Source organism: Protopterus annectens, chromosome 1.part1 (genome assembly GCF_019279795.1).
Source record: "Protopterus annectens isolate FY-2018-M chromosome 1.part1, PAN1.0, whole genome shotgun sequence".
Classification (NCBI taxonomy): domain Eukaryota; kingdom Metazoa; phylum Chordata; order Ceratodontiformes; family Protopteridae; genus Protopterus; species Protopterus annectens.
The window spans coordinates 121221063-121234294 of NC_056726.1; the positions used below are offsets into that span (position 1 = coordinate 121221063).

The window sequence follows — 13232 nt, forward strand, 5'->3', positions numbered from 1 at the left end:
AGTTTAGTACCCCTGGGAAGCAGTCTTACTAAATATATCTGACAGCTTGACTGTTCAAGTTAATCACTGGTAATATTTCATATCATGGACATTGGCCTGCACCACCCAGTTCAAGGTAACAGCCTCATCTGCTGCTCCAATCATAATAAAAAATATTTAGAAATCCAGAAATACTGCTTTTATGGATGACAGGCAACACAGCTTTGAGGTTCATCATTTGCTCACATTACTGGAAAAATGTACAAAAAAACACTCATCCCTTTCTGAGTATACCATTTATTTGTTCACAGATGCTAGCCAGTTACCATATTCTAAAAGCAAATACATGAATAAATATGGAAACTGGCCATTTCAATTTACTTTTTCAAATGCCTAATTTGTTTCAGTACAATAAGTTAGCACTTTATACCTGTTATTTTGCACCAAATGTTTCCAGTGATACCTACTAGTAAATAGTCAAAAAAGGAGATTCAGCGATCTGCTGTCGCATCCAGTAATTTGATTAAATAGTACAGACTTGCTATAACATGTTAGCCACCAATAATGTACATAAAATCAGTCCTCCAGAACAAATCTAGAGGCTCCTTAATTCCATCAAATTTATCAGACTCATTTAAGGCCAAGACTGCAAAACTTATTCTCTCTTTGCTCGACCCTTCTTCTTTCTTCCGTTTTCCACCACCATCATTCTATCTTGGTTGGTCACACCATTAGTTACAGTACCATTTGCCACTACTTTTGTAGCCTTAACAGACTCCTTTTTAGGCTGTTTGTATGTCTGGTAGTAGAAGTTAGCAAAAAGGAAGATGAAGGTAATAACATAAACTATTAGTGTCCAATGCATCCACTTGGGAAAAGGACAATCGATATACAAGGATAAAACAGTATGTCCAATGGCGATGTGGAACTGGACCTGAAAAAAGAAAAATTATTCAATAATAACATAATCAAACCTCAAAAAATGAGACTTTCTTTTCAGTTTCTGAATAATTAACTTATCTATATAAACAGGCCTGCCTTGAAGAACTTTCATTTGTATTTTAAAAAGTGAGTCTGGTAAGATTATATTGATCATACATCAAACATTTGAAGAGAATTACATAAACTAGTTTAAGGTTTAAAATATGTCTGAGAATTAAAAAAATGCTAATTAACATGAAGTTTTTTTATTTTTAACACCTTTATTGAATTATCACTTAAGATATAGGCAAATAAGAAGTTATGTACTTACCATAACGTTCTATGTGAGTTGTTCCAACTCGCCTTCATTCTTCACTGATGGGTTCAGCGCCGATACATCAGCTCTGACACGGCCGTTAGCAAAGCTCAAGGTTTACCAGTAGCTCAAGACCAAGCCTCTTATCCCATGATGCACTGCTGGAATTACCTCAGATCTTGTTTGCTGCGTGTACCATATCCCTGTAAGAGAACTACTCTCCCAAGAGGGGAAGAAGAGTTGAATAACCAGGATGAGACTAGCCTCTGGGTCAACTATCAGCCAGGTGGGGGATGGAGGGAGGGACGCAAAAATGAAGGCGAGATGGAACAACTCACATGGAACGTTACGGTGAGTACATAACTTCTTAATGTGAAGTTGTTCAATCTCGCCGTTCATTCTTCATTGATGGGTAGCGTCCCTAGCACCCGCAATCTCGGGTGGCTCACGGGAGTACATTCTTCAAAACCGTAGACCCAAAGGAAGCCCTGTTCCTGGAGGCCTTATCAACTTTGTAATGAGTGATAAAGGTATGAGGTTTAGACCAAGTGGCTGCAGCACAAATGTTATCAAGGGGCAATTTGGCTTGAAATGCAGAAGATGTAGAGATTGCCCTGGTAGAATAAGTTTTTAATCTTATGTAGTAAGGGCATATTAGCAGCTGAATAAACAAAGGTAATACAATCAGACAGCCTTTTCGAAAGCGTTGTTTTAGCCACTGGTCTACCTTTTCTGGCTTCAGAGAATGATACAAAGAGCTGGTCTGATTTTCTGACATCTTTTGTTCTGTCCAAATAATATCTGAGCTGTCTGTGAACGTCAGGTTTGTGCAGCATATACTCTAGTTTATTAGAATGGTTAGGGAAGAAGACTGGCAACTCAATGACTTGGTTGATATTAGATTCCGAACAAACTTTGGGCAAAAAAGAGGGGTTTGTCCTAAGAGATACTCTATCAGCATGAAAAATCAAATAAGGAGGGCTGATAGATAAGGCTTGAAGTTCTGACACTCTGCAGGCAGATGTAATAGCCACCAGAAATACGGTTTTCCATGATAAGAACTTAAGGTCACAAGATGATGCTGGTTCAAACGGGGGGAGAATTATACGAGACAGCATAAAGTTTAGATTACAAGGAGAATAAGGAGTTTTCACTGGAGGCCTCATGTGAAAGGTTCCTTTGAGAAAGGCTTTGGACAACTTGTGGGACATTATATTTAGCCCGTCAACTCCGAGATGAAAGTTAGATATAGCAGCCAACTGGACCCGAACTGTAGTAGCTGCAGCTCCTTTATTAAAAATCATAGCCAAGAATTCTAAAATGGACGTCAAAGGGGCTTGATAAGGATCAATGTTCTGCTTAAAAGCCCATTTGGAAAATCTCTTCCACTTACTATGATATAATCTTCTGGTGGACAGCTTATGGGAAGACAAGAGGATCTGCCTTGTCTCAGCAGAAAGATCATGAAGCCTGGCTATGAGGGGAACTGGAGCAGCCAAGCTGTGAGCTAAAGTGACTGCAATGAAGGATGGAGGTCCCCCGACGGATGTGTCAGAAGGTCTGGAACTGGGTCTAGAATCTATGAATCCTCCAACAGACGATGATGAAGAAATGGGAACCAAATCTGCCGAGGCCAATGAGGGGCTATGAAAATGATAGTCCTTCCCAGCAATACTGCTTTCTGTACAAGTCTGAGTATTAGAGGGATTGGAGGGAATGCATAGAGGAGACCCGGGGGCCAATCGTGTACGAGTGCGTCTCTCGGGGGTTCTCCCAGAGGGGGAATCAGGGCAAAGTTGCTTCTGCATTTCATGTTGATGTGACTGGCAAAAAGATCGCACAAGGCTGGTCCCATTTGCGGAAAATCCTGTCTGCAATCTCTTGTTTGAGGGACCACTCGTGCGGCAACAAAACTGCCCTGCTCAGTTTGTCTGGTATCACGTTGGATCTCCCCGGAATGTGCGTTGCCAACAGAAAGCACTGGGAGGAGAGAGCCCATTGCCAAACTCTGAGGCTTCTCGGCAAAGGGGTTAAGACTTGGTCCCGTCTTGTTTGTTCAAGTACCAGACTACCGACATGTTGTCTGTCTGAATTGCAATCGTCGCTAGAGGAACAGAGTCCTGAAAGTACTGCAACGCCAGAAATACTGCCCTCATCTCCAGAACATTGATATGCAGGTGTGACTCTTGATCCATCCATGTGCCATGGGCATTCTTCCCCTGAAAATGCCCCCCGCCCTATCAGGGAAGTGTCCGTGGTCACAGTGGCTACTTGAGGGGGTAGTACAAAGGGGCGTCCTATGGTTATATGAAGAGATGTCAGCCACCACTGGAGATCTCTCTTGCAAGAGTTTGTAATAAAAATCATATGACTCATTGGAAGTTCGTGATAGGACTATTGGGTGAACAGCAGCCATTGAAGAATCCACATATGCATCCTTGCTAATGGTATGGCCGAGACTGCTGCAGCCATCAAACCTAATAATTTTAAGACTTCTGCAGCTGGTGCTCTGTCCTTCGACACTAATTAACTGACATGCTAGCGAAGAAGAAAGACCCTCCTGATTGGTAGTTGTAGAGTGGTGGTTGAGGTGTCTAACTCTGCCCCTATAAAGACAATATGCTGCGATGGTGACAAGGCAGATTTTTCTGAGTTGATTGTAATGCCTAAGTGATGGCAGAGTGTCAAGAGTGCATTCCCTTGCCTGAATCAGTTGATGCCTGGTGGTGGAGGTAAAGAGCCAATTGTCTAAGAACAGAAACACCTGAAATCCTAGACGCCTCAGATGAGCCATGACCACTGCCATGCATTTGGTGAACACTCTGGGGGGCTGTAGTGAGACCAAAGGGCAGGGCTCGAAATTGATAATGATTGGCTCCCAGCCGGAAACGTAGATGATCTCAGAATGGCCTGGCAATTTTTATGTGGTAGTACGCATCCTTGAGATCTATCAAGCACATCCATTTGTCTCTCCCTAAAAAGGAAGTATAGACTGTAGCATAACCATCTGGAACTTTTCTTTCTTTACAAATTGGTTGTCTGCTGAGGTCCAAAATAGGTCTCCAGTCCCCTGTTTTCTTTAGAACCAAAAAGAATTTTGAGTTAGTTCCGGATCCTATTAGTCTGCTTGGACTGGCTGGATGACTCTTTTTCTAGCAGCTTGCGGACCTCTATAGTTGCTTGTTCCCTGTAACTGGGTGGAACGTCTGGGATTCTCCTTGGGGGCATGGGTGGGGTGAAGAATGGTATGAAATACCCTCTGGAAATAATACTTTGTACCCAGCTGTCATTTGTTATATCTTGCCAGGCATCTGGGTACAAAGATAAGCGACCCCCGACTGCCTCCAGAGCAGGACAGTTGGGTCTCCCTTTAGGAGCGCTGATAGGGTTGACCAGAGAAATGATCTCTGTCGCCCTAGTGTTGCAGACCCCCTCTGCCACGAGGGCGGCGTCTTCCATTGTTACCTCCTCCTCTGCCCCTAGAGGGGGGGTTGACCACGTGTGTCCTGAAAGGCTCTTTGGCATTTCAGAACCACATTTTCTCTCCTCACTGGCCTTTGTGGTAAGGCCGAGCAGGGGTGGAAAAACAGACTCCGATGGCAGACAGAGTCTTTCCCTCCTGCTCACATCTGGTGAGAGTTTCCTTCACTTTGGGCCCAAACAGAGATGAGCCATCAAAAGGGGTGTTGACAAATGAAGACATAAAAGTCTCTGTGAAGGAACACAAGCGCATCCCGGAATGTCTTCTTAGAGCAAAACCTGTACCCGCTGCCCTACTCGTCCGATCGGCTGCATATGATATGAGATGCATGGACAAGTTCACGATGGAATTTAGGGTAGTAAGCTGGGCGGCAACTTTGTTGGAAGCCCCTGCAGCTACAGTACCCTGAAAAGTATCTCCTAACTCCTTAAGGAGATCTCTTTGCAGTCTGGTGAAGTGGTTCAAACAGTTCAGGGATCGGAGTGTAAAAGTCACTGAACTAAGCATGCGTTTCCCATATTGATCCATGATCCTGGACTCTCTGTTAGAAGGATGGATCGACGAGGAAGTCTCGGACATTCCTTCTTGGTGGCCACCACTGCCATAGCATCAACAGGGACTCCCTTGGACAAAAATTCTTTATCTATGGGGGCAGAAATGAACTTGGTAGGCCTCCTAGGGGCAGGTTCCATGGGCTCCGGTGACTCCCATGCCCTCCGAGACCAGCTGCATGAGCTCATCAAAGGGCAGAGATACCCAAGAGGCAGAAGGTTGAGACCCGAAAGCCTTCAGGAGAACTGACTCGTCCTCAGTAGGGCTTTTGGTCTGCCAATCATCCCTCTGCCTAAGGATCTCAAGTACCTCTGCAAAGGAGATATCCTCAGAGGGGGATCATGGGGACTCTTCTGACTCATCCAATTCAGTGTCAGATGGCAATGACTCCTGTGGGGAGTCCAAGTGTCTCCTCTTACACAATCTCTTCCTGGGGACCTCCTCAGTGGGAGTCTCTGGGGAGGTCTCAGAAGAGCAAGGGGCACCCTGTGGGGCTACCTGAGGCTCAGGGTCCCTACGCTTGGCCTGGACGATGGAGGAAGAAACAGACAAAGGCGCTTTGCCAGACCTGGTGTCGAGGATGTCTTTGGGGACAAGGCTCTCCTCATGGCTTCAAAAGCATAACAGCTCCGATGAGGAGTCGACGGACCCGAAGGAACCGCCAGCCCCTCCCTCACAGAGGCTGTGGGCTCAGAGCCAGAGGTAGGAGCTGAGCTCATCCGAGCCGAGGCCCCAAGAGAAAGAGTCGGCACCGACAAGTCGATGCGACTATCCTCCCCGGACCCGACGGGACATCAGAGTAGATGGAACCTATGACACTGGAGCATGTCTCAGCTCCAAAGGCTCCATGATCAGCAGGTCAGCCCCCTCCAGCACCAAAGATCCGGTATGGCTCGGAGGAGGAGCAGTCAAATCCAGGATGGTGTCTTCGGTTCCGACGCTGGGGTCAGAGCAGACAACAATTTAGCAAGGCCTGGTGCCCGTAAGAGCTTCTGCACCAATCGGTCCATATCCAAATCCGAGAGGCTGACAGAAGACCTAGAGGAGTGCAACGAAGGTGCAGATTGAAGGAGTGGAGATACAGATATCTCAGAGACCAGCTCCAAAACTGTGGGCCGGATTCAAAATGAAGAGACACTCGGCTCCGAGGGCTGTGGAGCAGAAGTCCCGGAATCCTCCACTTTCTTTGACTGTTTCGAGTCTTTAGATTCCTTGGAGTCTGATCAGGATTTTGAAGATTTAGAGGACTTGCTGGCCCCATCCTGGTCAGTCAAAGCTTCAGCAAAAGAATGCTTCAGCAAACCTCGACCCACAAGCTTCCTTTTCCTCTCTAAAAGAACCCTTGAAGAAAAGGAATGGCAAATGCTGCAGGACTCCTGCAGATGCGCCACACCTAAGCAACACATGCACTGAACGTGCCCATCAGTGAGAGACATCTTTTGCCGGCAGTCTGGACATGTTTTGAATCCAGACTTTGGGTGCTTGTCTTTTTCCTCAGACATATTAATAAAGAACTTTAGGCTTAACTCAATAAACAATTACACAGACTAAATACAGCCTAAAGGTTATATCACAAACCACACAGCCTAATACAGCCTAAAAGTTATGTCACAACTACCCTTAGGCTCAAGATAACATGTCTAAATATCAAACACTCTAACAATGGCCCAGAGAAAAAAGAGCAAACACTAAGTAATATATATATCTATACCTATCTATCTATATATATATAGATATATATATATATATATATATATATATATATATATATCTGCACATTATCTATTTATACTATCTATGCAAAAACTATGGTAATAGAAAAACACACACACTCTGAATAACTCGGCCCAATACGAGGCCACTACAACTATACTAAATAATCAAGCACCAAGGGAATAAGTCTAAAAGAGACAACTACAGGAGATAATATAAAACTAATCTAACTAAAAATAGAAAAAAGTAATGAAATAATTTGCGAAAAGCAATTTTTATATCAAAAAAAGCTGGCGTGAGGAACCACTGAGATCCGTACCGCGGCAAACTAGATCTGAGGTAATTCCAGGAGTGCATCATGGGATAAGGGGCTTGGCCTCGAACTACTGGTAAATTTTGAGCTTTACTAACAGGCGTGTCATCAGTGAAGAATGAACGGCGAGATTGAACAACTTCACATCATACATTTACTAAAGAAAACAAACCATGTTTAACATGGTCGCAGTTACAAACATTATAAATAACATACATGCTTTTATACAACAATTTATATTACCATCAATGCAATGTTACATATTTTTTTCATTTATACAATTTATATTATCATCAATGCAAAGTGACAAATTTTTTAATTCCTGCGATCCCTTAAATCTCACTCCTCCTCCAAAACATTATTCTGCATGTATCGTTCCCATTTGCTCCTACCCTAGTCTAAAGATCCCACTTTCAGTTCTTTTATCTCTGTTACAATACTCACTACTTCAAATACAGTTGGTTTAGACTTTGATTTCCATTTTCTAGTAATTGCTTTTTTTTTTGGAGAGAAGTCTATACTATGTCTAGGCAATTTGGTTCCTGTATCACAACTCAAAAAATAATTTCCTCAGTTACCTCAATTTGCTCACCCCTTTTTATTTGACAGAGTACTCTGCAGAGAATTATTAAAGTCTGCCAACTCATTACACTCCCAGAACATATGTTTCCACTTACCTCTTTCTTCCCCATCACATAAACACCATTTGACATCTATCGGAAGAAACATTTTTGGGATTCTCCTTGGGGTATAAAAACACCTATGCAAAAACCCTTCCAAGCAAAAATCCTATATCTTTTACACTTTGTTGCACATTTGGGAGCCATACATAAGTCTTTCCATTGTTTCCTTGTGAGTTGCTTATCCAATCTCTCTCTTCTCAATCTTTCTAACTTCTTCTGCTTGAATCCTACAGTTACCGTTCAGTATTTTATACGCTCTACTAAATATTCCTTTTTTTTTTAACAGCAGCCTCTGTTCTAAATTCAACTAAAAATTCTACAAGAGCAGGTCTTTCACTATGATTCCCCTATCCTTTTTCCTTTGCTATATACTCTGACATCAGTCCCTATTATGGAAGGCGGTCTCCAGCCTGCAATCTACATGTCTCCTTGGCCTCTTCCCACTCTACTGTCTTTCCCTCTCTAGTTATTTGCTCCCAATACTTTGGCTTCTTTGCCAGTTTTCCCCATTAAATCCCAGCTCCCTCTTGCTTATTCTCTGTACATCTAATTGCAGTCATCCGTATAAGCAGAATCTCCTTTTTCCACTATGGCATTGGTTTAGTTCTTAGAATACCTTTAGCTACTTTATGAATATAATATTCTGCACATCTGCTGTTATTCTCTTTGAAGATCTGTAACCAAAGTCCAAATCTCTCCATATTTCTTGAATTTCTGCTCTGTTTCATCATCATCCCTTTCTACTTTGAATTATAGCTTTCTGCTTGTGTTATGTATAGGAGTTGTAGCTGTTGTTCTAAAATATCCCTTTCAAATCAGGCATCCTAAACCACCTTGTTTTATTGGAACAACTTATCCCACTTGACCCTTGCCCTCTTCCCCTCTCAGATAAAACCCTTCAGCTCTTTATTAGTTACTGTCCATAACTTCTCCACTAGTTGATAAAAAAATATACCTGACCTGTATATAAAACTAAAGGGACTAAAAACATTTCAAATGCTTGTATCTTGCCATCAATATCTATAAACAACAGCTTCCAGTTCCTCAGTGTTTGTATTATCTTTTCTTTAGACTCTTTCCACATATACTTATCTGCCATAGCAGCTGCCTCACTACTGCTGATCTCTGTCTGCATTTGATTTTGAAGTTATTCATTTAAGTTTGGTTACTTCTATTTTTATCTTTTTATTACACTGCATTTTGTTTTGTTTTAATTTTCTTGCTCTATTGGATTTTTTTCCACCCACTCTCCCTTCTGCTGTTGTACTTTTAAACTTGAAAGCTTTTGAGTTACCCACCCCTACTATAAATCTGAATTTGGACACTCAACCCAGTCCCATCTCACCAGTTCCTTCTACTGAGCACTGAGCGATTAACTGGGAAGGCACCTCCCCATTCTTATAAACTTGCATTATCTTCTGTTTTCTCACTTCCCACTTACTAAAAAATGCACCTTATTCAACTGCTTTTACTGCATCTGCATTTCTTCCTACTTTATTACTTAGCTTTTAATGCACATTCTTAAAGTGTTCAGTTGCATTTAATCTACTGCATTCATTACTACTTGCTAGTGGCCTGATCAAACTTTAACCGTTATTCTGAGCCTCTTAGTTTTGATTTAAACACCTGGCCTTCAAACTAGTTACCTTACATTAGGAAGGCTTGTGGTCTACACTCTTGTGCAGGAAATGTAGTTACAACCTTCTGAGCTAGTCATTGCTGACTGAAGGCTTATTGTGCCTGTTATTCTAAAACTGTCTTAGTTTTGGTTTAAACACTTAGGCTTACATTAGGAAGGCTTGTGGCTTGCACTCTTGTGGCAGGAGAGGATATCCTACACTTTTCTGAGATGAGAATTGCTGGTTGAAAGCCTGTTGTGTTTATTCTAAAAGTGTCTTTGTTCTGGTTTAAACACTTAGGCTCCAAATCAGTTCTTTTACATTAGGAAGATTTGTGCTGTATATTCTTGTGGCATTACTGTCTAGACAGGTATTTGTTTTAACTACTAGATAATCTAGTTTGCTCATAGCTGAGCACTGCTTAACAAGTTCCTTGTCTTACTGACTTGTTCAAAATTTAAGTTTCCTCACTCCTCTCTAGTAGATTAGTAGTATCTGCTTTATGTAGAGTGCCTTAAAGCCCCTTTCTCTCTACTCGGTCTCCTATAGATTGCTGAGGGGTTTCTATGCCTGGATTACAAGGCATCCACAAACCCCACACTTATGAATCTCTTACATATTCGTAAGTCAGAGAGTACCAGAAATACAAGGTCTAGGGCCCTAAATTTTGTCTGTGACTTAAATATGACATGCTAGAGAGACAGTATGCATCCCAGAGATTGCCACTCCTATGGAAGAGGCTTCCCACCCATAGAAGGCTGAGTTTGTCTATTACCCAGTTTAAGAGAAACCTAGACTAGTGGATGGAGAATAGGAAATTTACACCGGGCCTAGCACCCATGTCCCTTATAGACAGAGATATCTTATAAATGCCTGGCCCTCAATGTCCTATTTGTTTACAGGACCTCATTGTTGTTTCTGGAAAACTTTGCTAGGTTTAGGAAGGCCCCCGGGTCATTAGCCTAGTAACAGTCTGTGAATTTATGAATCTTTTTAACTCATACTTCTAAATACTTCATTTTATCGTGTCCCCATAAATAAGGGTATCCCTAAACCAATTCATGTGTGGGTCCACAATCTACAACTATAGCCTTTGTTTTACTTTAATTAATTTTGTATCCCAAAAGACTTGAAATTGTCTTAAAATGTTCCACAACACTGAAATATATTTTTCTGGTTTTATCAGGTGCAAAATAATATTTACAAATAAAGCTAACCTTTCTTGATTACCATGCCAATTATATCACTGAATTTCTGAGTCCCTTATTTTCTTTTCCAATGGCTCTAAATATAATACAAATAACAAAAGAAAAATGGCAAAGAGAACACCTGCCTGGTTCCCCTGTTCAGACACAACTTATCAGAGAGGAACCCTCCCACTTTAATTCTGGCCTCCAATCCCACATATATCCTCCTACTGAACCTTTGTATTGTATCAAGGAATGCAAATGCTTCCATTAACCTGTTCATAAAATCCCAGCTTACTCTGCTGAATGCTTTCTCTACATCTAGACCCACCAACAATAGCAGTATTTTCTTACATTCTGCTTCCTTCTGGAGCATCATTATTCTATGCTGTCAAATGTTTGCCTCCCATCCACAAAACCACACTGATCCATATCTGTCAATTTTGACAACACCTTTGCTGTTCCTTTAGCTATTATATACATAATCAGTTTATAATCATGTTTTAGAATTTAAATGGGCCTACATGAGGCTGGGTCTGATGGGTCTTTACCACCTTTAGGTACTACAGCTATTACAGCTTTCTTCCAGGATGTGGTGGGTGCTTCCTTTGCTTTTAAAATACTGTTAAACAAAATCTTCCAGATCCTTATCAGTGTCTTCCCTCCCACCTTCCAGACTTCCACAGGAATATCATCTATTCCTTGTAGGCTTTGCTTCAGACTCATTATACGTCACAATTTTCCTCTCATCTCTCTCATCTCCTCTTATACATCACAATTTCTCTCTCATCTCCTCTTATATGTTACCATTTTTCTCTCATCTCCTTCTGTCTTAACTGTTAATTGTTCAGCCTCAACTACCTCTAACACTAGCATACTTAAATCTATTGTAAGTACTCCCATGTGTACTTTTTCTTGATTTCCACATTCCTCTCCTTTATGCAAATTTTCATAAAATTTCCAAAATACCTCTAATACCTCCACAGGATCTCTAGTAAATGCTCTTGTTATAGGGTCCCTGTGTTTGGCAACAACCCTTCCTACTCTCTGTTGTTGAAGTCGTTGTGCTAAGAGTTTTTATGCTCTGGAGTTATCAAAAATCTGTTGTTTAACAACAATTTTCTAAACTCATGCATATTATCCAGATACTCCCTTATTTTCTCTTTAGCACTCTGCAGTTGCAAGTCTTCTTGTTCATAGGTTCCTAGTCTGCAAGATTCCCTTTATTCTGCAATAATTTAACCTTTTTTCAGGCACTCTAAATGGGCCTTGTTACTTATTAATCATATCTCTTTTTCTTTTTACTTCTACCCTATTTTTAAACTCCAGTTTCATTTTATCCCCTTCACTAGATTTAACCTTTGAAGACATTTCTATCTTCCCTAATAATTCTCAAATAATTTCCACTACCCATTCCTTAAATTTCTCTGTTTTAACAGGTAGCTGGGGAAGTGCCAGTATCTCATATCTACTTCATTATCATGCATTTTTACCTTACACTTTCTGTTTAGTCTAGTCCAGTTACTGTACCTTGGGGAATAAAATGTAAATTCTGCCAGAGTTCCTACTGCTGAATTCAAATCCTCTATACCACATACTTTCATAAACATCTTCAGTAATCCCTTTCCCTTCTAGTTCCTCAGGTGCATTCTCACGGTTTCAAATCAAGTTCTAGAACCCAACGTATAAGTAATATTCCCTGTTGAAAGCTGATAATTTCTCTCAATTTTCTATACTTCCATAATAGCAGTTTTAGGTGAAATATAAATACATGCCAAGCTGCCTTTTCTGTAGGGTGGTTTCAGAAATTTACTAGTAGGCAGTGATATCTTCCTTCTGAAATGTCAAGATTTGCGTTTCCAAGTCCAGAGAGAGAATACAAAACCAAAACTACAGGAGAAGAGGGAATATCAAAACACAGCTCTTCTCTTTTAAATTTGTTTTTACAGTAGCTCCTTATTATCTCAAATCTATCATTACTATCTTTTCTACCCTCTTCTACCGCTATAGGAGTTCCTCTAGCAATTGTGTAAGTATTCCCTTTTTCCTCTGTCCCTGACACTGATGAATATCGATCCTGAAATCCTTTCTTAATCAAATTCATATGCTCACTTCTTTCCAAATGTGTCTGCTGTAGCACTGCTTTTGGCACTCTGCATTTCTTAATATAATTTAATACTCTTACCTTTTTGTCTATACCTGTGAAGCCATCCACGTTTCAAAATAATATGCTTAATGTATCCATTATGATTGGAAGTTATTATTTCCACCTATTATATATGGCAGCTTTTTAAATGAATATTTGAAGCTTTGGTGTTACATGCCATCCCTAACTAATGGCATGTTGATCTCTTATACAGTTGTTTCTTGTCATCTACATTTGAACTTATGTTACATTTTACAAGACTTTCTGCTTTAATGAAAACCTTAAAAAAATACACCCCAGAACACCCCCAGAATCTATTAAT

The 13232-nt window shown here is 41.0% G+C and overlaps 1 protein-coding gene across 2 annotated transcripts in view; it reads right to left on the reverse strand.

Annotated features, from left to right (window-relative positions):
- Positions 1–258: 258 nt before the first annotated feature.
- Positions 259–13232, reverse strand: part of ELOVL4 (ELOVL fatty acid elongase 4) — a 771086-nt gene continuing 758112 nt past the window's right edge. For both annotated transcript variants that reach the window (XM_044073739.1, XM_044073746.1), the window contains exon 7: positions 259–913. In XM_044073739.1, coding sequence (XP_043929674.1) covers positions 635–913 — 279 coding nt within the window. In that variant the 3' untranslated portion in view covers positions 259–634. The remainder of the gene's footprint in view (positions 914–13232) is intronic.